Source organism: Gallus gallus (genome assembly GCF_016699485.2).
Source record: "Gallus gallus isolate bGalGal1 chromosome 39 unlocalized genomic scaffold, bGalGal1.mat.broiler.GRCg7b 39_unloc2, whole genome shotgun sequence".
NCBI classification, from domain to species: domain Eukaryota; kingdom Metazoa; phylum Chordata; class Aves; order Galliformes; family Phasianidae; genus Gallus; species Gallus gallus.
This window is the reverse complement of record NW_024095974.1, coordinates 74,591-100,348: the sequence shown is the minus strand read 5'-3', so window position 1 is coordinate 100,348 and position 25,758 is coordinate 74,591. Positions and strand designations below refer to the sequence as shown.

The 25,758-nt window shown below is 55.9% G+C and overlaps 2 protein-coding genes across 3 annotated transcripts; both read right to left on the bottom strand.

Annotated features, from left to right (window-relative positions):
* Positions 1 to 450: 450 nt before the first annotated feature.
* On the bottom strand, positions 451 to 9,234 carry POLA2 (DNA polymerase alpha 2, accessory subunit). Of its 2 annotated transcripts, none has more exons than XM_040656954.2 (18): positions 9,070 to 9,234; positions 8,090 to 8,217; positions 7,890 to 7,981; positions 7,566 to 7,620; positions 7,332 to 7,438; positions 6,651 to 6,844; positions 6,157 to 6,245; positions 5,529 to 5,684; positions 5,358 to 5,420; positions 4,825 to 4,867; positions 4,599 to 4,732; positions 3,719 to 3,757; positions 3,486 to 3,559; positions 2,807 to 2,915; positions 2,042 to 2,148; positions 1,843 to 1,902; positions 1,243 to 1,369; positions 451 to 1,009 (listed from the first exon to the last, which is right to left on the bottom strand). In XM_040656954.2, exons 1-18 carry the CDS (start codon positions 9,185 to 9,187, stop codon positions 866 to 868), a joined length of 1,839 nt encoding a protein of 612 aa, XP_040512888.1. In that variant the 5' UTR covers positions 9,188 to 9,234; the 3' UTR covers positions 451 to 865. The 2 variants fall into 2 exon arrangements, with proteins under 2 accessions (XP_040512888.1, XP_040512889.1); XM_040656955.2 differs by having other exon boundaries at positions 7,896 to 7,981.
* Positions 9,235 to 10,167: 933 nt separating this feature from the next.
* Positions 10,168 to 25,345, bottom strand: CAPN1 (calpain 1). The gene is made up of 22 exons (NM_001044672.2): positions 25,244 to 25,345; positions 22,573 to 22,846; positions 21,960 to 22,029; positions 20,696 to 20,814; positions 19,168 to 19,301; positions 18,923 to 19,091; positions 18,202 to 18,285; positions 18,043 to 18,128; positions 17,877 to 17,951; positions 17,559 to 17,719; positions 16,831 to 17,009; positions 16,305 to 16,316; positions 15,981 to 16,192; positions 15,216 to 15,255; positions 14,650 to 14,715; positions 13,835 to 13,892; positions 13,623 to 13,687; positions 12,717 to 12,785; positions 12,110 to 12,188; positions 11,902 to 12,018; positions 11,293 to 11,351; positions 10,168 to 10,622 (listed from the first exon to the last, which is right to left on the bottom strand). The coding sequence occupies exons 2-22, from the start codon at positions 22,837 to 22,839 to the stop codon at positions 10,596 to 10,598; spliced, it is 2,148 nt and encodes a 715-aa protein (NP_001038137.2). The 5' UTR covers positions 22,840 to 22,846; positions 25,244 to 25,345; the 3' UTR covers positions 10,168 to 10,595.
* Between the last annotated feature and the right edge of the window lie 413 nt (positions 25,346 to 25,758).

Sequence of the window (25,758 nt, the reverse complement as noted above, 5' to 3'; positions counted from 1 at the left end):
AGGGGAAAAACACAATTAACGTCCCATCCCCCCTCCCACCCCATTTTTTGAGTGAAGATGGGGGGGGGGGGGTCCCAAACCCACACCCAAAGGCCCCAATGGACCCCCATTGCCTGTAATGAAGGGGGAGGCCTCCATGCGGGGGACAATGGGGTCCCCATACCCCAAATCTCTGTCCCCCCCTCCCAACCCCCCCCCCAGCTCCGTTGTAGGCCGAGGACTGACGCAGAGATGAAGCGAAGGAGGAGCACTTTGAGCCGATATTTGGGGAGAAAAAAGGGATTTTCCGGCAAAACCCCCCCGGAGCTCCACCAAGGAGAGAAATTACAGTGGGATTTCCCCCCCCCAGCCCCCTTTTCCCCCTTTTTCCCCCCAAAATACACCCTGTGAAGGCACCCCCAAAAAAACCCCAAAACCACCACTCCAAAGAGCCAAAAATGGGCATTTCGGTCCCTTTTTTCCACTGTTTTTTTCACTTTTTCCCCCCATTTTTGTTTTTCCACCAAAACGCCCTCGTAGTTTTCCTATGGGGGTAACAACAGGGCCAGGAGGTGATTAATTAAGGCAATTAGTGCGGGTTAATTGCAACTGATGCACCTGGAGCCCAACCCTGCCCCTTCCTTGAGGTTAAGAGCAAAGAAAGGAGGGAAGAAATGGGGTTAAATCGCCCATTTTGGGGGTTTTCTGATGGCGCTTTGAGGCAGAAAGCGGTGAAAACCATCCAGAAACCCCAAACCCGCTATGATTGGGGTCTGGATGGGGGAAATCCGATCCCCAAACCCCCAAATCCTGACTCGGGATGGCGGAAATCCGCCCCCACACACCCCAAATTCGGGGCTCTTTTTGGGGTCGGGACGGTGCGATCCTAAATCCTGACCACCTGGGCAGCCACGCAGGGGTTCTTCTGCTCTCCATCCCACCGTGGCTGCAGGCACAGCTGCCCGTAGGTCCCCGCTGCCCGTCCCTTGGTCAGCCGCCCGGGGTTGATGCAGACGCAGCCCAACACCTCCTGTGGGGTCACGGCACACATTTGGGGCTTCCATCGGGACCCACAGACCCCCTTCCCCCCCCACTCCAGCAGCGATTCGGGGGTGAGGGGGGGTTGTGTTTGAGCTGCGCTGGTTGCTGCCCTGAGGAGCCCATAGAACCCCATTCATGACATGCGATGGGTGCCCCTAAAATCCTCATTGCTGGGGGGGGATTCGGGGGGTTTAAGGGGGGGGATTTCCTGCTCGTTAAGACCTTAACGAAGTAACGCAGCTCCGAGGGGATGATGAGGACGTGGGGGGTGACGGGCAGCGAGGCGAAGCTGGAGAAGCTCTCGTAGTCCACATTCATCTCCTCTGCCGGGGGGTACAGGGGGTAGAAGCTGGAAGGGAAAGGGAGCACCGGGGGGGGGGTTGGGGTAAAGAAAAAGAGGGGTCTGGGGGTCCTCCAGCCCCGACCTCCTCCTGCTGTGGGGTCACCAGGCCCCCAAAATGACACGTCTTGACCCAAAGCAGCACCAAAACCCCATTAATTCTGCATCGAAAGGGTCACCAAAGCCCCCAAAGGACCATTTTTCACCCCCGCAGCACTGAAATCCCTTTAATTCTGCAGCTATAGGGCCACCATTGGCCCCAAAACGGACCAATCCTGACCCAAAAACAGCCCTAAAACCTCCGAAATTCTGCACCTAAAGGGCCACCGGGCCCCAAAAAGGACCCTTTTTAACCCCCGCAGCTCTGAAACCCCATTGAATTTCGCATGTAAGAAAAGGCAGAGAAAGGAGAGCGGTGGGACAGTGCGGAAATCCCCCCGTTTTGCCCCAAAAAAGCCCCATTTGGGGGCTGCAGGCGGTACCTGCGCTGCGTCAGGATGTGTTGGAGGATCCGTGTGAACCTATCCGAGGTCCCAGAGGAGCTGAAGGGCGAGAAAACGGGGTGAAAAACGGGGAAAATAAGGCGAAAATGGGGAAAAAGGGGTAAAATAAGTAGCCCCCCCCCCCAAATCCCACATTTGTGGGGTTTTTTTTGGCCCCCCTCCCCCCCCAAAATGGCACCTGCTGATCTCCTCGGCGCCCATATGGAAGAGGAGGTCGGTGGAGGTGAGGCCCAGCACGACCCCATTGATGTCCAGGGTGCAGGGATCTGGCATGAAGTGCACCCTCTGTGGGGTCAGAGGGGGTTATGGGGTGGAAGCTGCCCCCAAAGCCACCCAAATCTGCCCCAAAATGGCCCCATATGACCTCAAATCTGCCCAAAGCGCCCCCAAAGCCACCCCAAAAGGCCCCAAATCTGCCCCAAAATGGCCCCAAATCCATCCGAAGTGCCCCAGATGACCCATATCCACCCCAAAAGGCTCCCATCCCGGTGGGGTTTTCCCCCCCCAGCCCCCTCAAATGAGGGGATTTTACCCCAAAAAAGCACCAGCAGAGGCTATAGGATCAGGAAGGATCCACTTCCCCTTCATGGGAACTTCCCGCTGCGCTCAGTTAATTAATGAGGAATTAACTGAGAGCTAACGAGCGAGGTTCAAAGGTTCCCACCCCAAAAACCCTTTTTTGTCTTCTTTTTACCCCAAAAGAAAGAGCAGCTCCCAAAAAAGGCTATTTTTGGAGAGGGGAAAAGAAGCGCCCCGAAAACCTTTCCCCCCCCCCCCCACTCCCAGTTGGATGGAATCCCGTCCCCCAAAACCAAAAACGGATGGAATTGGGCCACATTTGGGGGGGGAAAGGGGAAAAAAAAGGAGGGAAGAGAAATTGCTCTTTTTGGGTAAGGGGGGGTCGGATTGGGGGCAAAAAGGGACGTTTTGGGGCCGGCGGTACCGCTTTGTCCTCCTTGGGCAGCTCAGGGCAGACGAAGGGGGGTTGGGGGTACACGAAGTCGTGGTGGGCGTCCCGTTGGGAGGGCACGAAGACCAGGTGGGTGCCAGCACTGCGGGTTTGGGGGAAAAAAGGGCCATTTTGGGCAAAAAGAGGAGGTTTGGGGGGGAGAAATAGAGGGAAATGGGAGGGAGGAGGCGGGGAAGTGCAAGAAATAGTCAGCAAACGGCACCGAAATGCCCCAAATCTGCCCCCAAATAGGGCGAATTCAGCCCGAAATCGTAGAGGATTGCATCGGATCTGACCCCAAATGCCCCAACGCTGGACAAAATTGGAGGAAACTCACCCCAAATGCCCCAAATCCACCCCAAAATGCCCCCAAATCCACCCCAAACCGCAGCCGAAATGCCCCAAATCCACCCCAAACCGCAGCCAAACCGCCCCAAATCCACCCCAAAATGCCCCCAAATCCACCCCAAACCGCAGCCGAAATGCCCCAAATCCACCCCAAACCGCCCCAAATCCACCCCAAAACGCAGCTGAAATGCCCCCAAACTGCCCCAAACCCCCCCAAAAAATCCCTCCTTTTTAAGCTCAAACCCCAAACAAAACCCCCCAAATTCCCCTTCCGGCCCCAAAAAGGGCCCATTTGGACCCAAAACGCCCCCCCGGTTCCGCCCACCTCCGCGTCCCGTCCAGCAGCGACCGCACGCACAGCCGGAACAGCTCTGCGAAGGGCAGCAGAAGGCGGCAGCTCTGCAGATTTGGGGCAAAAAAAAGCACATTTTGGGGCAATTGGAGCCTTTTTGGGACCCCCCCCCCCCTCCCCCGAGCCTTTGATGCGGTTTTGGGGGGAAAAAAGGGGGATTTGGGGGTCATTTGAGGGTAAATTTGGGGGTGGGGGGGGGGGCTCACCTCTACTTGTTCGTGTTTGGTGTCGATGAACGGCCCGAACTGCAGAGAAACGGGGGGGAAAAAAGGGGGAAATTGGGCAAAAAACCCAAACCCGAAATCCTATCGCCTCTCAGAAGGGGGATTTGGGGCCGTTTGAAGGGGAAAATTGGGTCTGTAGGGAAAAAAAAACCCCACATCCTACATCCGAATCCCCCTTAAAATGGGCGTTTGGGGCCGTCTGAAGGTGAAATCGGAGTTGTGGTGAGAAAACCACCATTCCCGTCTTCCGTTTCCTCCTAAAATAGGACTTTTTGGGGTCATTTTTAAGCCAGAAATGGGGTCTGTCACTAAAAGAAGCCCACACCCCAACCCCATTTCCCCTTCAAAGGGGTCATTTTAAGGTGAAAATTGGGCATATGGGGAAAAAAAACCCAAATCCTCTTTTCCATTTCACCTTTAAATGGGACATTTTGGGTCATTTCAAGCCAAAATCGAGTCTATCACCTCCCCCCCCCCCCCCCAAACCCCCCATTCCCTCCCCCAACCCTCTCATTCCCTCCCCCCAACCCCCCATTTCCCCCCCCAACCCCCCCATACCTCCCATTCCCCCCTCCAAACCCCCCGTTGCCCCCCAAACCCCCCATACCTCCCATTCCAACCCCAAACCCCTCCAAGACCCCCCATTTCCCCCCTCCAAACCCCCCCCAAACCTCGTATTCCCCCCCCCAAACCTCCCATTCCCCCCCCCCCCCCCAAATCCCTCCCAAACCCCCCATTCCAACCCTCATTTCCCCCCCAAACCTCCCATTCCCCCCCCCAAACCCCCCCATTTCCACCCCCCTTCCCCCCCGTGGCCGAATTTGCCCTCTTTTGGTGTTTTTCAGCCCATTTCCAGCCCCACCAACACGCAGACGTCGGGGCGCTGCCGGGCGATGACCTCAATGAGGTCCTGCAGCGGTTCGAAGGCGACGCTGTCGGAGGGGGTGAAGGGCCCCGAGACCACCAGCACCACGCACTGCCCCCCCCCCGCAGCTCCTTTTGGGGTGAAAAAGGGCCATTTGGGGGTCAGAGGGGGGGGGTTGGTTCATTATGGGGGGGGTGTGGGGGGTTTTGGGGGGGTTTCTTACCTTGCGCGGGGTCCTTTGGGGTGTGGAAGGGAAGGGGGACGCCCTGCAAAAAGGGTCAGGTGGGATACGGGGGGGGGGGGGGGGGGGGGAAATGATGATGATAAATGGGGGAGGGTCAATGATGATAAAGATGATAAGGGGGGGGAGGTGACAATGATGGGGAGGGGGGGAGGACCACAATGATGGGGGGGGGGACTGGGATACTGGCTTTGGGGGGGCTCATGCATTTCTTCCAACTTTTTTAGGGGGGGGGGATTTGGTTTTTGGGGAGATTTGGGTATTTTGGGGGGAAAATGGAGGGGGAATGGTGTGATTTGTTCCTTTTTAGGGGGGGGGGGGGGGGATTTGGGTTTATTGGGACTTGGAGGGTTTTGAGTGGGATCTGGGGGGGGATCTGTGTGGTTTTCTCACTTGTGGGGGGGGGCGATGGGTGGAATTCAGGTGGGATTTGGGAGGAATTTGCCCTTTTTTCCCCACTAATTTGGGGGGGGGGGGAATGGATTTCTTTTGAGGGGGGTGGATGGGGGTCTCACCTCATAGAGCTTTGACACCACCAACCTTCGCCCAGTGCTGTTGGTGCCCTCCACCACCACCACCTGAAAGCACAACAGATAATGGGGTCGGGGTGGGGTGTGGGGTGTGGGCAGACCCTAAATGTGCCTTTTTCAGCCCCAAATCCGCCCCCCCCCCCCCATCACCACCACCTGCCCGGGGAACAGGGAGAACTCCTGCAGCTCCGACAGCTCCAAAGGGATCTGAGCTCCGGCCGAGCGCTCGCGGTCCCCCTCCAGCACTGCGGATTTGGGGTTCAGTTTCCCATTGCTGTCGCAGCCAATGCGCCCCAACACCGTCACCGAGTCCTATGGGGGGGTGGGGGGAGGAAGGCGGTTCGGCCCCACATTGTGACCCATACGGACCCCAAATTGCGCCCTGTAAGGAGCCCAAAGTGTGACCCAGAAGACCCCAAACTGTGCCCCGTGGAAAGGGCAACTTGAGTACCGAAGGACCCCAAAGAGTGCCCCATACAGACCCCAAATTGCGCCCCATAGGGACCCTCACAGTGCACCCCATGGAAAGGTCAACTTCAGTACTAAAGGACACCAAATCCTGTCCCAGAGACCCCAAGTTCTGCCCCATAAAGACCCCAAATCACTCCCCCATAGAACCCAAATCCTGCCCCATAAAGACCCCAAATCTGTCCCCCATAGAACCCAAACCCTGCCCCATAAAGACCCCAAATCTGTCCCCCATAGAACCCAAATCCTGCCCCATAAAGACCCCTGATCTGTTCCCCGTAATGACCCCAAACGCTGCCCCCCATAAAGACCCCACCTGCGCGGGGAGCAGCAGAGATCCGAACTCCGGGATGCAGTGGTGGCTGCGCAGCGCAGCGCCGATCTGCTCCATCCTCCACAGCAGCACTGAGAGGGGAAACCCCACAGCGGCCCCAAAATAAGGCTGCGGCACCCCAAAAGCGGGGGCACCCCCCCACACCCCGACCCCCCTCCCCCACGTCCCCCTACATTACCCCAAACCCCACATCAGCCCTACAGTATCATCCCCTAAAAGGGACCGCACGCCAAAATAAGGCCATGCCACCCCAAAAAGCGGGGGCTGCACCCCAAAACCCCACACCACACCCCCAGGCCCCCCCCTAAAAGGGGTCAACACCCCAAAAACACCCAAAATAAGGGTGTATCACCCCCAAAAATGGGGAATTACACCCCCAGTTGCCCCCCAAAAGGGATCAACACCCCCAAAACAGCCCAATATAAGGCCATGCCACCCCAAAAAGGGGGGGCTGCACCCCCAAATTCCCCCCTCACCTTCCCGGACGTCGGCCGCTCTCTGGAACATGAAGCTGTAGCTGCGGCTCAGGCTGCGCTCGGGGGGGCTGAAGGGTTTTGGGGTGCAGTCGACCCCCCCACGACCCTCCCAGGTGATGTCGTGGATGGGGCCAAAGGAGGCGACCACCGAACCCCGGTTGGTGCGGGCGGAGTATTGGGGGGAGGGGGCGGCGCTGGGGGGGGATGAGGGGGGGAAGGGCGTCAGGATGTGGGGGCGGCCCCACATCATGGCCCCAAATCATGGAGCCAAATAGGGACCCCAAATAGGGACCCCAAATCAATAATGAAGGCCCCAAATGTTCCAAATAACGGCCCCAAATAATGCTCCCAAATAACCCCAAACAATGGCCCCAAATACTGCCCCCAAACAATACTGCCCCCAAACAAACAATCCCAGATAATGGCCCCAAATACAGACCCCAAATAGGGACCCCAAATCAATAATGATGGCCCCAAATGACGGCCCCAAACAATACTGCCCCCAAAGAAACAATCCCAGATAACGGCCCCAAATGTTCCAAGGACGGCCCCAAAGTCACAGCCACAGTGGGCTCTATGGGGTCACACCACATGGGCCACAGCACAGCGTTATGGGGTCCCAGGGGGGCTCTATGGGGTCCCAGGCTGGCCCTATGGGGGTCCCAGGGGGGCTTTCTGTACCTGGGGCTGAAGCTGTTTGGGGTCAGCAGTTTGTAGGGGCTGTGGGTGGAGGAGCTCCGTTTGGGATGGGGGTTTTCTGGGGTGGAACTGCTGCGCTTTTGGGGTCCCTGTTGAAAAAAAATAAAGGAGCTTTGGGGGGGGGGGGGGGGGGGGAAGGGACGGGATTTGGGGGCAGAAAGGGGGGGGAGAGGGGGGGCAATTGTTTGGGGGGGGGGCAATTGTTTGGGGCCGCACTTTGGCCGGGGTGCAATAGGAATCCAAGAGCTGCTCCTCCTCCTCCTCCTCCAGGCTGCGAGTCGTTAAGGAACGGCGCTCATTCATTAACTGCCACCTTAATTGGTGTTAATGAGCTGGGGAGGGGCTCCCCCTCCTCCCCCGGTGGGCATCCAATGGGAGATGCCCCCCCAAAACCCCTTTTCCCCCCGTTAATAACGCTCTGCTTTGGCTCCTTTTCCTAAGAAGCCCCCCCCATATTTGAGGCATTTCTCACCAATTCACCCCATTTCTTCCACCCCTCCCCTCAGATTTGCCCGATTTCCCCCTGTTTCCCCCCAAAACAGATGCAGGCCCTGCAGGGTGTGCACGTCGTGCAGACAGCGGCTGTCCGTCCTGCGGGGGGGGGGGATCCGTCTGTCCCTCCTGCTGAGCACCTATGGGGGGATAGGAGTATAAGGGGGGTGGGGGGGGGATGAGAAGGGTCCCCCCCCGATATCCCAGCGCCGTTTTGGGGGTGAATGGGAGGGATTTGGGGGTCTCACCTCGTGCTCGAAGGCGCTGAGGGCCTCAGGGCTGAGCTGGGGGTCCAGGGCTTTGCTGGTAACGAAGGCGAGCAGCTCGTTAGCCAAAGTCACGGGGTCCAATGAGTGGGACAGGCAGAGCTCCAGCACTGCAAAGGGGGGGGGCACAGAGATGGGGGGGTCCTGAGGTCCTCAGCCCCAAAAAACAGCTCTCAGCCCCCCCCCCCCCCCCCCAAAAACAGCTTGTGTGATGGGGCCCGATGGGGCCAAAATGGGGCCAATGAACCCCAAAATGGTCCTGAAGTCCTCAGTCCCAAAAACAGCTCCTGTGATGCCCAAAGCCCCCCCCCCGCGAAATGACCCCACATCACCCCAAAGCCCCCCCAAACGACCCCCACATCTCCTACACCCAAACCCCAAATCCCCCCCATCTCCCCCCAAGTGACCCCATCTCCCCTAAATCCCCCCTCAAACAACCCCACAGTGCCCCCAAATCGACCCCATAACCTCTCCCAACCAAACTCCCCCCAGACCCCCCCCAAATCTCTACTCCTCAAATAACACCAACCCTCTTCCTCCAATTCCCTAAACACAACTCTGACCCCCCCATAACCCCAAACATACCCCAATCTCCTCCAACCTCCTCATAACCCCAAAACACCCGAATACCCCCCCAAAACTCACTCAACACCCCCCCTCAAATCCCTCCCCATAACCCCAAACCCATCCGAACCCCCCCAACTCTCCCCCCACGATCCCAGACCCACCCGAATCCCCCCTCCAAAACCCATCCGACCCCCTCCATGACCCCAAACCCCCCCCCGTGACCCCAAACCGACCCGACCCCCCCCCCCCCCCCCCTCAGTCCTCCCCCCATGACCTCAAACCCACCCGAATCCACCCCAAACCCCCATCTACGCCCCCACAAAATCCCCCCCCGGGCTTCTCCCCACCACTCAAGAACGCCCCCCCCCCCCCCTTCGGATTTCCCCTCCCCTCACGTTTGTCGGTCACGTCCGCCCCGTCGCATCGCAGCTCAAACAGCGCCAATTCACGCAGCACCGCCTCTACCGATACCGGTAACGGTACCGACACCGCGTCCGGCTCCGGGTCCGCCATCGCCGCGGGAAAAAGCCCGCGCCGGCGCGAAAATACCGCGTGAAGATGAGGGAGGGGCGTGGCCTCCCCTTATAAGGAGCTGAGGGCGCGGCTATGCAGATTTTAAACCGCAAGGAGCCAATGGGAGAGGGAGGGAGGAGGAAGGGGCGGGGCAAAGAGGAAATGGGCGGTTCCGAGGCGTCCCTTCCAGCGCCCCAAAATCCGCAGGAATGGCCCCAAAATCCTTCAGCCCAGATCACCCCCCCCCCTGCGGCTCCACGACCCCCAAAACAGCGGAATCCCCCCCCAAAACACATCCTGCGACCTCAAAGCCTTCTCTGGGACCCCAAATCCCCTCCTCTGACCCCCAAACCCACCCAAATCCCCCACGCACCTCTTTTACAACCCCAAAAAGAGCCGAATTTCCCCCAAACCTCCTCTCTGACCCCCAAATCCTCCTTTCTGACCCCCAAAATCCCATTTGGGGATCTTCCCAAAATCCCTCATTGCCATTTTTTTTATTGTTGTTTTTCTCACACGTCGACAACAAAAAAACCCATAATAAAAAGAAAGAAAAAATATAAAATCTGCCCCAAAAATGTACAGCCCCGTTTTGGCACTTGGGTGGGGGGGGGGGGGGGGGGCTGAGGGAAAGCAAAGCGGAGTTTGGGGGGAAAAGGGGGGGAAATGGGGAAGGGGGGGGGAAGGGGGGAAAAAAGAAGGGGGGAAAGGGGAAAAAACGGGGGAAAAACGTAAAAATGGGGTTAAAAGGGGGGGAAAGGGGGAGGAAAGGAAGAAAAGGGGAAGAGAAAGGGGAAAAGGGGGGAAAGGGGGGAAAGGGGGAGAAAATGCAGGGGGAAGGGGGGGGAAAATGGGGGGGAAGGGAGAAAAGGGGGGAAAATGGGGGGAGAGGGGGAAAAGAGGGAAAAGGGGGGGAAAGGGGCGGAAAAGGGGGGGGAAAGGGGGGGAAAGGGGGTAAATGGGGGAATTAGGGGAGAAAGAGGGGAAATAAGGGGGGAAGGGGGGGAAAAGGGGAGAAAAAAGGGCCGAGCTTTGGTTGAATCGGCACTTCGGGGTGTTTGTAGGGTTGAGGGAGTACAAAAATAAGGGCACCCTGCAGGAGATCCCTGATTCGCTGCCATCCCAAAAGCAAAACCCCGCTGCGGTGCGGGCGGAGTGACGGAAATCGCATGGATTTGCCCCAAAAGGTGGCTGTGGGGTCAGCCTTGCTGTGGGGTCAACCTTGCTGTGGGGTCAGCCTTGATGTAGGGTCAGCCTTGCTGTGGGGTTGGCCTTGCTGTAGGATCAGCCTTGCTGTGGGGTCAGCCTTGCTGTAGGATCAGCCTTGCTGTGGGGTCAGCCTTGCTGTGGGGTCAGCCTTGCTGTAGGGTCAGCCTTGCTGTGGGGTCGGCGCCGTCCCACGGAGCGCTTAGGCAAACATGGTGAGCTGCAGCCACTGTGAGGAGGGGGGCAATGAGACCCCAAAATGAGCAACGAAACCCCAAAATGCCCCCAAACGGGGGCCAAAATGGGGCCCGATGAACCCAAACTGGCCCCATATGCACCCAAAACGCCCCCAAGTCCTCCCAAATGATCCCCAAATGGCCCCAAATTATCCCCTAATGAACTCAAAATGCCCCAAACTGGGGCCAAAATGGGGCCCAATTAACCCCAAACTGGCCCAAATGGTCCCCAAATGGCCCCAAATCTGCCCCAAATGAGCCCAAATAGCCTCAGAAGATCCCAAATAATCCCCCAATGGCCCCAAATGAACCCCAAATGCCCCCAAATAGGTCCAAAATGGGGCCCAAGGAAGCCAAAATGGCCTCAAACGGTCCCCAGATGATCCCAAATAACCCCCAAACGGCCTCAAATGATCCCAAAATGGCCCCAAAAGACCCCAAAACTGCCCCCAGGATGACCCCAAAGAACCCAAAAGACTTTCAGTGATCCCGAAGCGGCCTCAAACCACCTCCAAATGGTCCCAAATGGTCCCAAAACTGCCTCCAAAATGAACCCCAAATGACTCGAAACGAATCCCCGAATGCCCCCGAAGTGGCCCAAATGTCCCAAAATGTCCCAAAATGCCCCCAAAAACCCCAAAAGGCCCCAAACGGAGCGCCCACCTGCAGCAAGCCAAAGGTGACGACGCCGTCGTTGTCCCCATCCATCGCCTGGAAGAAACCTTTGGGGGAAAAGAATGGGATTTTGGGACAGGGAAAGAAATTGGGGCTTTTGGGGCCCATTGGTGGGAAATGGCAGTTTTGTTTTTCGGGGGAAAGCCCCAAAATGCCACATTTTGTTGGGGGGGTTTTGGGTCCTTTCTGCTAAAATTGGCGATTTTTGGTAACAGCTGCAAGAATCTCATGGGATTTTTTTGAGGGGGGAAAAAGGGGAAATCTGTGGGGTTTAGAAGGAAAAAACAGCAGAAAATAGCCGTTTTTTTAACATTTCGTTGTGGGTTTTGGGGGTCCTTTCTGCTAAAATGGGAGATTTTGGGGTAAACATTTGGGGAAAACCCACATCAGATTTTGGGGGGAAAAGGGGAAATCCGACGGGGACAGGGAGGAAAAAACAGCCCCCCAAAAACGGCACGAAATGGGCAATTTTTAAGGGGAAAAGCCCCCGAATCGCCCGTTTTCCTGCGGGTTCTCCCCTTCCTCTGTCCGAAAGTAGCGATTTTTGGCGTGGGGTTGCCCAAAAAAGTGTGTTTTTGGGAGGAAAAAAGGGCTCACGGAACATGGTCTCCAGGCGGACGAGGCAGCAGACGAAGGAGTCGAAGTCGATGGCGAGGTCGGGCTCGGCGTAGCGCGTGATGAGGAGCTGGTGCAGCTTTTGGGTCAGTTTGTAGCCTTTTTGGGGACAGGTCGTTAGGCTGTCATTAAGGGCTGGGACTTAACGAGCCGCGGGGTTGATTAACGGGGAAGGGGGTTCGTTAATTACCCGATGCCTCCAGTGCCATCCGCATCTCATAGGCGCTCATACTGCCAGACTTGTCCAGGTCGAATTTGCGGAACACTGACTGCAGGGGGGCACAAAATTGGGGGGGGATCAGTGGGACCCCCAAAATGGGGGGGGATGAATGGGGGAGGGCGTCAGTGGGACACAAAAATGGGAGGGGGGGCGACAGTGGGACCCCCACAGTGACCCATGGAAACACAGGCCCCACAGCCTGCCCCATAGCCCCCCTCCAGACCCCATAAACCTCTCCCCAAACCCCATATCTAATCCCCAGACCCCATAATCCCCTCCCAGGCCCCATAATCCCCATCCAGACCCCTTCCCCCCCCCCCCCCCCCCAACCCCATAATCCTCTCCCCAAACCCCATATCTCTCCCCCAGACCCTGTAATCCCCCTCCAGACCCCTTATCCCCCCCCCAACCCCATAACCCCCTCCCCAAACCCCATATCTCTCCCCCAGACCCCATAATCCCCCTCCCCAAACCCCGTATCTCTCCCCCAGACCCCATAATCCCCATCCAGACCCCATAACCCCCTCCCCAGACCCCATATCTCCCCTCCAGACCCCATAACCCCCCCGGCCCCCACCAGGTAATTACGGATCCTATTCCATAGGACGTTGAACTCCACCAGACCCAACTTCCCGTTCCCATCTTTCTATGGGGTGGTGGGGAATTAAGGAGGAATGGGGAGATTTGGGGGCACAACCCATGAGAAAAAGAAACCCAAAGCAAAAAGGAGGGGAAAAAAAACCGCAATGTGGGTGAAAAGACCCAAAAAGAAAGGAGCGAAAAGCCCAAAAATCGATGAAAAAGCCCCAAAACGGTGAGAAGCCCCCAAAAATAGCCGAAAAAAGCCAAAAAAAGTGGTAGAAAAAAACACAGAAAATGGTGAAAATCCCTCAAAATTGGTGGAAAAAAAATAAAATGGGTGGAAAAGTGCAGAAAAAATAGGCAGAAAGGCCCAAAAACACATGAAAAAAACCCAAAACGGATGGAAAAAGTTCCCCAAATGGACATAAGGCCCCAAAAAGAGGTGGAAAAAACCTCAAAAAGAGACAAAATGCCCCAAAAGCAGACGAAAAAAAGACAAAAAGCTCCAAAAAACCCACGAAAAAGCCCCCAAAAACAGACCAAAAAACCCTCAAAATCAAATGAAGAGCCTCAAAATCCGACAAAAAGACCCCAGAAACAGAGCAAAAGCCCTAAAAATGTATTATAACCCCCCAAAAAGACAAAAAAAGGCAAAACCAGAGAAAAAGCCCCAAAACCAAACCCCAAAAACACCAAAATAAGCCCCAAAATAACAAAGAAGGGAAACCTCCCCCAAAATAACAGATAATAAACCCCAAAGCAGCCGAAAAGCCCTAAATATTGGTGGAAAAAAACCCCACCCAAAAGTGGTGAAAAAGCCCCCAAGAAAAGGAAGGGAAAAAAACCCCAAATGAGAGGAAAATGGGCAAAATGGGAGGAATTGCCCCCAAAAAAAGGATACGTCCATCAGGTTGACCATACTGCGGCACGACTCCACGCTGAACCCTTTGGTGCGCAGGTCTTTATCTGCAGCCAAAAACAAAACCCCCCCAAAATTCATATTTGAGCCCCAAAAACGGAGCCCGGGAATCGATGTTTTCGTTCCGGGTCTCAAAATGAACCGTTTTGGGGTGGTTTCAGCCCAAAATCTACCCCTCCCCCCCCAGGGCTCACGTTTGGCGATGATGCGGTTGAGGATCGTCTGCAGCTCCGTGACGCTGATCTCCATGTCCTGCAGGGGAGATGGGGCTGCATCCCATAATAGTCCCCACATCCTATAGGGGCGCTACGGGGTGTGGATCCCGTAGGGGGGATGTGGGGACTTGTGGGGCTGCATCCCGTAATACTCCCCCACATGCTATAGGGGGTGTGGATTCCACAGGGGGTATGTGGGCAGTTGTAGGGCTGCATCCCATAATACTCCCCACATCCCATATGGGGTGTGGGGTTCTTCCTATAGGGGGATACAGGATCAATCCTACATGGGGAATAGAGAATCAATCCCATATGGGGAATATGGGGTGGGGGTCCTGTAGGGGGTGCTGTGGGGCACTATGGGGCAGCAGGGCACTGTGGGGCTGTAAGGTGCTGTTCCTATGGGGCACTGTGGAGTGTGGTTCCTATAGGGGGATGTGGTTCCTATAGGAGATATGGGGTGGGGTTCCTATAGGAGGATATGGGGTGGGGTTCCTATAGGGGGCGCTGTGGGGCGCGGTTCCTATAGGAGATAGGGGGCGGGATTCCTATAGGGGGCGCTGTGGAGTGCGGTTCCTATAGGAGGGCATGGGGTGGGGTTCCTCTAGGGGGCGCGGTTCCTATAGGGGGATATGGGGTGGGGTTCCTATAGGAGGATATGGGGTGGGGTTCCTATAGGGGGCACGGTTCCTATAGGAGGATATGGGGTGGGGTTCCTATAGGAGGATATGGGGTGGGATTCCTATAGGAGGATATGGGGTGGGGTTCCTATAGGGGCGCTGTGGGGCGCTCACCGGCCCCGCCAACTGCCGGAAGAGCTGCTTGAAGTTCTCATCGATTTCGCCCTCGGACAGCACTTTCTGGGGGGAAAAAGGGCGGTTTTGGGCAAAAGGAGGAGGCGATGGGAAGGAGAAGAGGTTTTGCTTTCTGGGGGGGCCTTTTCTGGAGGGGGGGAATGGGGTTTGGGGGAGGATAAAGAGGGTTTAGGGGGAGTTTTAAGGGTTTGGGGGATCAAATGGGGTTTGGGGGGGGAGATTGGGGTTTTTAGGGAAAAAAGGGGTATTTAGGGGGGGAAATGGGGAGTGTGTGGGAAATGGGGGTTTTGGGGGGAGAAATAGGGGTTTTTGGGGGGGGGGAAACAGGTAGTTGGGGGGGGATAGGGGTGTTTGGGGCAAAAAGAGTTTTTTTGGGAAGGGATCAATAGGGGTTGGGGGGAAAAGTAGGGATTTGGAGGAGATTGGGGGTGGGGGGAAATAAGGGATCGGGGGGAAAAGTGAATGTGGGGGAAATGTAGGGCTTTTGAGGGCAACAATGGCACTTTTGGGGGAGAAAAGGGTGGTTTTGGTAAAAAAAACCTCACCTCATCCGGGAGCTTCGCCTCTATTTTGTCATCCATTTCTCTGTGGAGAAAAACAGGGATGGAACATTACGGTGGGAGGGAAGGAATGGATGGATGGGTGGGTGCATGGATGGAGGGATGGAGGGAGGGATGGATGGAGGGATGGATGGAGGGATGGATGGATGGATGGATGGATGAGTGGATGGACGGATGGAGGGATGGATGGAGGAATGGATGGAGGGATGGATGGAGGGATGGATGGAGGGATGGATGGATGGAGGGATGGATGGATGGAGGGATGGATGGAGGGATGGATGGAGGGATGGATGGATGGAGGGATGGAGGGATGGAGGGATGGAGGGATGGAGGGATGGATGGAGGGATGGATGGATGGATGGAGGGATGGATGGATGGAGGGATGGAGGGATGGATGGAGGGATGGATGGAGGGATGGATGGAGGGATGGATGGATGGATGGATGGATGGATGGATGAGTGGATGGACGGATGGAGGGATGGATGAAAACCAATGGGTTGGTGTGAATGAATGAATGAAAGAAGAACAATGGGTGGGGGTGAGTGAATGCAAACCACCGGGTTGGGATGGATGAATGAATGAATGAGTGAATGAGAACCAATGGGTTGGGGTGAATGAATGAATACAAACCACAGGGTTGGGGCGTACGAATGCCACCAACAGGGCGGGGGGGGGGGGGCGGTGCCGGCCGCAGGGGCGGCGTGGAGGCGGGTTGGGGGGGGTTCGTTAGCGCTAACGAAGGAGGCTCACTCGGTGTCGGCTCTCTTCTCGGAGAAGACCCGCAGCACGAAGTCCCCCTCGCGGTTGGGCTCGAAGGTGGAGGGCACCACGATGTACTCCCCGGGCGGCAGCCGCAGGCGCGTGCTGACCTCCCGCAGGTTGATGAACTGCTCGGAGCGCGCGCGGGACGCGTTGGACAGGAAGAAGTCGCGCTGCAGGTGGACCCCCGAGCGCCCCACGTGCTGTTGGGATGGGAGAGAGGGAAAAGGCGGGGCGGCAGCGGGGCGGCCCTCTCCTGCGGTGTCCGGGAGGCCGTGGTGAGGCTGGGAGGGAGCGAGGAGGCGGCGTACAAACCTCGGGGGGAACCTGAGGGGGAGGGAGGGGAGATGGGGGGTGAGGATGGGGGGTGTGGGGGGGTGGGAGGGCGGACTGATGGAGCGACAGGCAGACGGACAGGGAAACAGGCAGGGACAGGGAGGGACGGACAGACTGACAGGCAGGCGGACAGGCAGGGACAGGCAGACGGGCAAGGACAGACAGGAAGACAGGCAGGGACAGACAGACAGGCCAGGAGCTGACAGGCGGAAAGACGAGAGAGAGGGTGGCAGACAGACAGACAGGTGAGAGGGCAGTGGACGGACAGACAGACGAGAGGGAGAGAGGCAGACGCAGACAAGAGGGCAGCAGACAGACAGATGAGAGGAAGGGAGGCAGACAGACGGACAGAGGGATGAGAGACAGGCAGACAGACAGACAAGAGGGCAACAGAGAGGCAGACAGACAAGAGGCAGGCAGGTGGACGGACGGACGGATGGACAAGCTCCAGACAGGCAGACGGACAAGCAGCAGCAGACAGACAGATGGACGGACAGACGGACACCTCGTAGACAGCGAAGCCGATGGTCTCCATGTCCTTCCCGTAGCGGCGCTCGCGGCGTCGGTGCTTCTGCATGAGGGCCAGCAGGAAGCTGCAGCCCGGCTCACGGCCACCAAAATCGTCCCCGTCGTCGTCCACCTCCTCCAGGCAGATCTTGAATTGAGGGTTGATCCAAAACGTGGCTGTGGGGAGAGTGGGGAGAGGTAAAAAGGGGGGGAATAGGGGGGAAGGGAGGAAAAGTGGAGGGAAGGGGCAGAAAAAGGGAAGGGGAAAGGGGGAAGGGAAAAAGGAAGGGGAAGGAAGATGAGAGAAGGAGGAAGAGGAAGAGGAAGGGGGGAAAGGAAGGAGGAAGGGGAAAAAGGAAGAGGTAAGGGAGAAATAAAAGGAGAAAAGGGAAGGGGAGGGGGAAGAGGGGAAAGGAAAAACAAAGGAGGAAAATCAATGAGGAAGGGGAGGAAGGACAAGTAAGGGGGAAAGGAAAGGGAGAAAAGGATGGTGAAGGGGAAAAAGGAAGTAGGAAGAGGGAGAAGGACAAGGAAGGGGGAAGAGGAAATGGAAAGAGGATGAGGAAGGAGAGGAAGGAAGGAGGAAAAGGGGAAGGGGGAAAAGGGGAAAGAGGATGAGGAAGAAGAAAAGAGGAAGGGGAAAGAGGAAATGGGAAAAAAGAGGAAGGGGGAAAAGAGGAAGGGGAGGAAGAGGAAGGGGAAGAGGAAGAGGCAGAGGAAGCAGACCGGGGTAGTTCCTGCAGCCGCCGGCCGTGCTGCCGCGCCGCCACGAGCCGTCGTAGAGCCGCGTGTTCCACTTGCGGAACTTCCGGGACTGGAGGGCGTCGGGGGTGAGGTTGCAGATCTCCAGGCGGGTGAATTCCCGCAGGAAGTCCCGGAAAGACATCCTGGAGGGCAAGGAAAGGTCCCCATCCCCGCTTCCCCACATTCCTCTGGGGGAAAATGGCCTCCAAAAGGGATTTTTTCCCCATTTTTGGGGCACGGAATGGTGAAGGGAAGAGGTTTGGTTTGGTTTGGTTTGGTTCCCCCCCTCTCATTGCTTACCAGAACTCCCCGTCCTCCATTCTCACCATCAGCTGCTGCCTCAGCGCCGGCTCCACCGCGTTCCATTCAGAGGAGCTGTGACAACCAACAGCATCAGCCCCGTGAGCGGCCCCCCCTCCCACCCCCTGCCCCCTTTAATTAAGGCTAACGAAGGGCACGGCCTCACTTATCGCTCCAGGCTCCGGTCCACTCCACCTCGCCCCATGGGTTGCGCATGCGGATCAGACCCAGCGACTGCCCGCGGTAGCTGATCTGCAAAGGGCACCCATGAGGGCCGGGACCCAAAAATGGGGGCTTTTGCCCCAAAAAGGGCGGCGGCTCTCACCTGCTTGGCTCCCGTCACCGAGTAGGCATGGCCCTTCACCAGCTTCTTGAATGTCACCGCCTCCATGTCGAAGGCACTCGTTATCTGGGGGGAAGGGAGGCATCTGGGGTCAAATCACACGAGTTCCCCTCCTTTCCCTTCCTCCCCCCCTCCTTTCCTCCCTCTTTTCCCATTTTCTCCCCTTCTTTTCCCCCTTTTCTCTCATTTTTGCCCCTTTTCTCCTTCTCTCCCCTTTCTCGCCGCCATTTTCTCCTTTTTTCTCCCCTTTTCCCCCTTCTTTTCCACCCTTCTCTCCCGTTTCCTCTTCTCCATCCTTTCTTCCTCCCCTTTCCCTCCTTCTCTTCCCACTCTCTTCCTTTCCCCTTCCTTCCCTTTCCTTTCCCCCTTTTATCCCCCTCTTCTCCTTTCCCCTTTTCCCCTCCCTTCATCCCCCTCTTCTCCTTTCCCCTTTTCCCCTCCCTTCCCTTCCTCTTTTCCCCCTTCTCCCCCTTTTTTCCCCTTTCCTCTTTTCCCCTCTCTTCCTTCCCTCTTTTCTCCCCTCCTCTTCCTTTCCCCCTTACCCCCCTCTTCCTTTCCCCTTTTCCCCCTCTCCCCTTTTCCTCCCTCTCCCCATTTCTCCCCTCTCCTCCTCTCTCCACCCCTCCCCCTTTCCACCCCTCCCCCTCTCCCCCTTCCCCCCCCCCCCAAAAAATGCCTTTTTTGACCCCAAAACGAAGCTCACATCGATGGAGCACCCCAGGAGGGATCCCCTCTCCAACGCCTTCAGGATGATCTGGTAGAGGTCTGCGGGGGGCTTGCGCAGGTCGTACCACTCTGTGACCCCCCCGGTGAAATCCTCGAAGCCCTCCGAGGTGCTGCCGCCCGACAGCGCTTCATAGCACCCATTCACCCTACAGGATGTAATTTCTGGAGCTATTTTGGAGTGTTTCGCCCCAAAATAAAGGTGGGGTTGGGGTTGGGGCGTACTTGGCGTAGGCTTTCTCCAGCAAAGCACTCCAGAATTCGGTGCCCTCGGCGGAGTGGACGAAGAGCAGTTTGCCATCCTTGGTGGGCAGGTAATCGTCCACCACCACGTCCTGCCACTCACCAAACTGCCAGATCTGAGGAGGAGGAAGGAGGGAGGAAGGTAAGGAAGGAAGGAGAGGGGAAGGAAGGGGGGAGGGAGGAAGGAGGGAGGCAGGGAGGAAGGAGAAGGAAAGAAAGGAAGGAGAGGGGAAGGAAGGAAGGAGAGAAAGGAAGGAATGAGGGAGGATGGAAGGAAGGAGGGGGGAAAGAGGAAGGGAGGAAGAAGAAGGAAGGAAGGAAGGAAGGAGGCAGGGAGGAAGAAGGAAAGGAGAAGGAAAGAAAGAGGGAGGGAAAGAGGGAGGAGAGGGGAAGGAAGGAGGGAGAGGAGAAGGAAGGAAGGAGGGAGAAAAGAAGGAAGAAGGAAGGAAGAAAGGAAAGAGGGAGGAAAGAAGGAAGGAGAGAGGAAGCAGAGGGGAAGGAAGGAAGGAGGAGGGAGGAAAGAAGAAGGAAAGACGGAGGGAGAAAGGAAGGAAGGAGAGAAAGGGGAGAGGAGGAAGGAGGGGGATTGTGGAGGAAGGTGGGAGAAGAGGAGGAAGAAGAAATGAAGGAGGAGGAAAGAAGGAGAGAATAGGAGGAGGAAGGAAGGAGGGATTAGGAGGAGGAAGGAAGGAGGAGGAAACAAGGGAGGAGAGGATAAGTGGTCATCGACCCCAAAGTCTCCAATTTAAGGCAAGATACAGCAAAAAGAAAAAAAAAGGGAAAGTCAACACCCAAAAGTTGTGAAGAAAGGAGGAGGAGGAGAGGAAGAGGGGTGAGGAGGAAGATGAGGAAAAAAGAGGAAGGAAGGAGGAGAAGGAAAGAGAAGGAAGAAGGAAGGAAGGAGAAGAAGGAAGAGGAAGGAAAGAAGGAGGAGGAAGGAAGGAGGAGGAAGGAAGAGGAAGGAAGGAGGAGAAGGAAGCAGGAGGAAGAGGAAGGAAGGAGGAGGAGAAAGAGGAAGGAAAGAAGGAGGAGGAAGGAAGGAGGAGGAAGGAAGAGGAAGGAAGGAGGAGAAGGAAGCAGGAAGAAGAGGAAGGAAGGAGGAGGAGGAAGGAGGAGGAGGCCGAAGGTTCCCCCCAAGCTGTGGGGCACACTGTGTTCTCCCCTTTTCCCCTGCAAGGGGAGCTGAGCCCTCTTTGCTGCCGTAAGCGCAGTAATTAACTAAAACCCGCCCTCTTTTTCCACTCCAGCAATAATTAACAGCCAGAACCTCATTAAGCAGCCGCGGATCCCTGTCCCCAGGATAAATGTGGGGTTATTTCGAGGGGGAAACACCCATTTCTGGGCCCCCACCCTGCAGTGCCCAACCCCAGAGGGTGACTCATCGCTTCAAGGCGCCCGCGGCACCGGGCGTCGCCCCAGAGAGAGATAAACCCCATTTTGGGGTGGAAAACACCTGAATGAGCCCCCCAAAAATCCCATTCTGGGGGCTTTGGGGAGTGAAGGAGCACACCTGGAAGTGGAAGATCCCGGCGTAGCCGTCCTGGAAGCTCTGCCCATGTGGCACCACGCGGTGCAGGATGGTCTCATTCAGCGTTAGGGACGCGATGGCTGCCAGCAACCAGCAGTCACCTGTGGGTTTGGGGTGAAAAAAGGGGGGTTGGGTGCTTCCCTGTAGGGTCCTCATGCCCTGGGGGTCTTTAGGGGATCCCACAGTGATCCCGTGGGGTGCAGAAGGGAGAGAATTCAATCCATCGGTCATCCAAATCAATCAATCAATCAATCAATCTGTCCATCCAAAAATCATCATTGTGAACAACGGACTGCAAAGCTTGCAAAGAAAACGACCCCAAAATGTGCAAAAACATCCCAAGATGTGCAGAAAAACCACCCCAAAAACCGCAGGGAAAGAAAAAAAAATGACCCCAAAATGTGCAGAAGAAAACGACCCCAAAAACTTGCAATTGTGACCACCGACCCCAGAATGGTGACCACCCCAAAACGGTGACCATCAACCCCAAAGTCTCCAATTCAAAGCAAAGCAGAGGAGAAAAAAAAGCTTAAGTTATCAAAATCGACCCCAAAATTGTGAACGTTGACCCCTAAAACTGGGAACATCAACCCCAAAACTTGGGAAACCCCCGGATCTCCAATTTGATGCAAAGTACAGAGGAAAAAGCTTTGACTGTGGAAGTCAGCCCCAATATTGTTCAACATCGACACCAAAACTGGCAATATTGACCCCAAAATCGTCAACACTGACCCCAAAATTGTCAGCATTGACCCCAAAATTGACAACGTTGACCCCCAAGTCTCCATTTTGAGGCAAAATACAGAGGAAAAAGCTTCGATTGTGGAAGTCAACCCCAAAATTGACACCACTGACCCCAAAGTCTCCATTTTGAGGCAAAACACAGAGAAAAAAGCTTCGATTGTGAAAGTCACCCCAATATTGTTCAACATTGACCCCAAAATTGTCAACATTGACCTCAAAGTCTCCATTTTGAGGCAAAACACACAGGAAAAAGCTTCGATTGTGGAAGTCAACCCCAAAATTGACACCATTGACCCCAAAGTCTCCCATTTTGAGGAAAGGTACAGAGAAAAAAGCTTTGACTGTGAAAGTCAGCCCAATACTGTTCATCATCGACCCCAAAAGTGACAACACTGACCCCAAAATTGTCAGCATTGACCCCAAAATTGACAACGTTGACCCCAAAGTCCCCAGTGTAGGGCAACGTGGCAGGAAGTGGAGGACAGGTGTGGGTTCTCCCTACCCAGAGCTCCCTGGCAGATGTCGGTGCGCGTCGCCCCATCCACGATGAACTGAGGGTGCCGACACAGCTCCTGGATGCAAAAAGAGGGGAAAAGCACTCAAAATAACGAGGAAAAAACAAAATAGGGATGTTTTCCCCTTTTTTTTTGTACTCCAGAAGGGATTTAATAGAGGAATTGATGACGTTTCTGTGAATATAACGACCGTAAAAGGGGGTTATGCTGAAATCGAGGGAGATCTGCACAGATTGGGATAATCGAGGGGCAAAAAGAGGGGAAAACTCTCGAAAGAGTGAAGAAAAATGGCCAAAAGTGGGACATCCACCTCTTTTCTTCAGCCCGAAGGGGGTTTGAATGGGGGAATAAATGAAGAATGGCCAAAATTGGGGGAATCAACGCCAAAACTGAGACATCCCCCTTTTGTCTTCACCCCAAAGGGGGTTTTTGAATGGGGGAACAGACGGCTTTCACCCAAATCAACCCCAAAAGGGAAAGCTTCAACGAGGCAAACTGACGAATTTCATCACCTGGTGGGGGTCACTCACAGCAACGGGAGATCAGTCGGAAGGCAACCCAACGAACACGAGTTAATTACCGCCCCTCGTTAACGCTCACCGTCGGCCTCTTCCACGTCACGCCGCGGGTTTTGGAAGAGCCGGGCCCGAGCTCCCGGAAGCCCAGAGATGAAGCAGAAGGGGGAAAGGTTTCGTCCCTGAAGAGGCTCCCCGAGCGCAGGCAGTCGTCGCGCAGCGCCGCGTAGTCCTGGCCGCGGAACCGCACGGCGTTCTGGTGCTGCCCCAAACCCAACGCCTTCGCCCGCTGCCGCTGCACCTGCGCCGACACCCCGGTGCAGAACACGGGCACCACGGGCTCCTCCGCCATCGTCCTCCTGAGGAACGGGGGGAAAAAGGGGGGAAATGGGGAAAAAGCGGCCGCGGTGGGCGGTGGGGGGTCGAGGGGATGGGGTTTGGTGGTTTGCTGTCACTGTTTTTGGCCCCGTTATGGCTCCGTCGCACCCGAATCCGAATGGCGGAGCACACGGCTGAAGTCAACAGGGTGGACTTCATTAAGACCCTCTGAAGGGATCCTCGTTAGCAGCCCCGCTAATTAGCACAGCCTCATTTGGAAGGGACAGAGCATCTCACAGGGCAGCGCTCATTCGTAAAGACGGGTTTTGTTGGCACGTTTTCCCCTTTTTTGCCCCATTCTGGCTCCCTGAAAACCAGCCACGAAGCGCCCAAAACAATGGGATCAATGTTACGGGGTATCTTCATTAACACCACTCTAATTAACACCACTTTAATTAACACCACTAATTAGCACAGCTCGGTTTAGGTGAGCCTGGTTGGGAAGGAATGGGGCTGTGAGGGTTCCTTCAGTTGATCCCATTCCTATTGGGAATTTTGGGGCATTTTGGGGGTATTTTGGTTCATTTTGGGGGCCTGTGAGGAGGTGGGATAAAAAACGTAATGTTTTATGGGACCCAAAGGGGATTTGGAGTAAATTTGGGGTATTTTGGTTTCTTCTGGGGGGATTTCAGTCCATTTTGGGGTCTGTGAGCAGATGGGATGAAGGAGAATTTGTTGTATGGAACCCAAAGGGGATTTGGGGGGAATTTGGGGGTATTTTGGTCCATTTGGGGGTCTGTGAGCGGATGGGGTGAAAAAGGAGTTTGTTGTGTGGGGTTGGGGGTGAATGTGGGGCAAATGTGGGGGATTTTGGTGCCGGGAAGTGGTGGTTTTTGGGGGGAAGCAGGGAAAGCCGTCGGATCCCATTGCGGTCCCACAGCAGCTGCTGGGACGGCTGCAACCCGAGCAGGAGCCCAAAATAGCCCCGTTTAACCTCGTAGCAGCCAGCAAAAATTAACAGTATCTATTAATTAATTAAGTACATATGTGCATGAATTAGAAACGTTGATTGGGAAAGAAAACAAAGAATCCACGTGCCCCCAAAAGGGGCTGAATTTAAAGGGAAACGGCCCCAAAAGGGGACATGGGCAGCTCTGTGTGGTGTGCAAAAAGTTTAATTAGGCTTAACGAAGCGCTGGGGGGGGGGGGGGAGGGTGTTAATTAGGAGGTAGGGAGGTTCGTTAGGTGGTTAGTTTGTTAGTGCTGGGGCGGGGGAGGGGGGGGGCAATGCTGACCCCAAAGTGTGGGCAGGAAGAGTTTGGGTTTGCCCTAAAAGGCCCTGAAAACGAATGGTTCTGCAGGGAATCCTTGGGGCGTCTGTGACCCAAAATCGGTTAAATTCACCCCAAAAATCCTCGGGGAGGGGTCAACCCCAGGACCCCCCCACCCCCTCCCCAAGAAGCATTTTGGGGTGAGATTGAGGACTCATAACCCTATAACGAGGGCGACTTTCTGCCTTTCACACCCCAACCCCATTAAGAAGTCCAACTAAGAAGCCCCAATTAACGAAGACCCCATTAATGAGGAATCTCATTAACGAGGATCCAAGTAATGAGGGCCCCTCCTCGCTTTTGGGGCACCACACACCCCTTCCTTTACCCCTTTTCCCCCCAGAATGTTTTGCTGCTCCCCACACTTCCCCCCTCTCCACTTTTGGGGGCAAAAGAACCCAATTTGGGGGCAAAGGACCCAATTTGGGGGCAAAAGAACCCCAGTTTTGGACCAAATAACCCCTTTTTGGGTCCAAAATAGCCCCACTTTGGGGCCAAATAACCCCATTTTGGGGCAAAATAACCCGATTTCGGGGCCAAAATAATCCCACCTTGGGGCCAAATAACCCGATTTTGGGGCCACAGAGCCCAATTTTGGGGTTGCATAACCAAAACCGCCTCTTTTGGCCCCATTTCTGAGAGCAAAGCATCCCAGCAGGTGCTGCTGAGCACTCTCCCAACAGCACTTCCCCCATCAAAAGAGGAGGAATAAAAAGCCGAGCCAAAAAGACACAAAAATGGGGGGGGGGGAAGGCCAAACTGGGGGTAAAAACTTCAAAAGCCCCAAATCTTTCTCATTTAACCCCAAAACTTTACTCCCATACAACTCCTTCCTGCTTCGGAACAGCGCTCGGCCCCAAATCCGGAACTGCAGCGCTCCCAACCCCAAAACACTGCAAAACACCCCCAAATCTCGCTGGCTTTTTGGTGGTTTTTGGCTGCTTGGTTGGTTGTTTGCCCCAAAATGGTGGTTTTTTTGCCCCAATTTCCCCCTTTTCCTGCCCCGATCCGGCGTTGTGTAAGAACCCCCCGGCCCCATAGGGACCCATGTGGGGAGGGGGACCCATAGGATCTGTGGGTTCTGTGGGGGTCACCGCGGGGACGTACCTCTGTTCTACTTTTTGGGGGGGGTCACCGCGCTGGAGAACTGCAGATTTGGGGTAAAAAGAGGAAAAACGAGAACTCTTCCTTGAGCCGCAGGGTGAGGCCGGGCTGCACCCACACCCCCCCCCCCCACCCGCCCACAATGAGACTCCTCCCCACGTGCTCCGCCCCATAGGAGGGGCAGTGAGGGGGGGGAGGAATTTGGGGGGGGGAAATGAAGGGGTTTTGGGGGCGGGGGGTGGGGAGGGGGGCGTTTTTGGGGAGGTTTGTGGGGTTTTGGAGGTTGGCATTGCAGCAGAGCAGGGCTTCTGCTGCATTGCTGCAAAGCAGCACTGCTGCAGTGGGGGGGGGGGGGGAGGGGGGGGGGGGGGGGCGTGGAGAAGGGGTGTGTGTGTGGGGGGAGGGGGGAGGGCTGGGATGTGTGGGGCAGGGCACATGTGTGGGGTCAGGACATGTATGTGGGTCCAGCACATGTGTGGGGTTAGGACATGTATATGGGGCCAGGACATGTGCGAGAC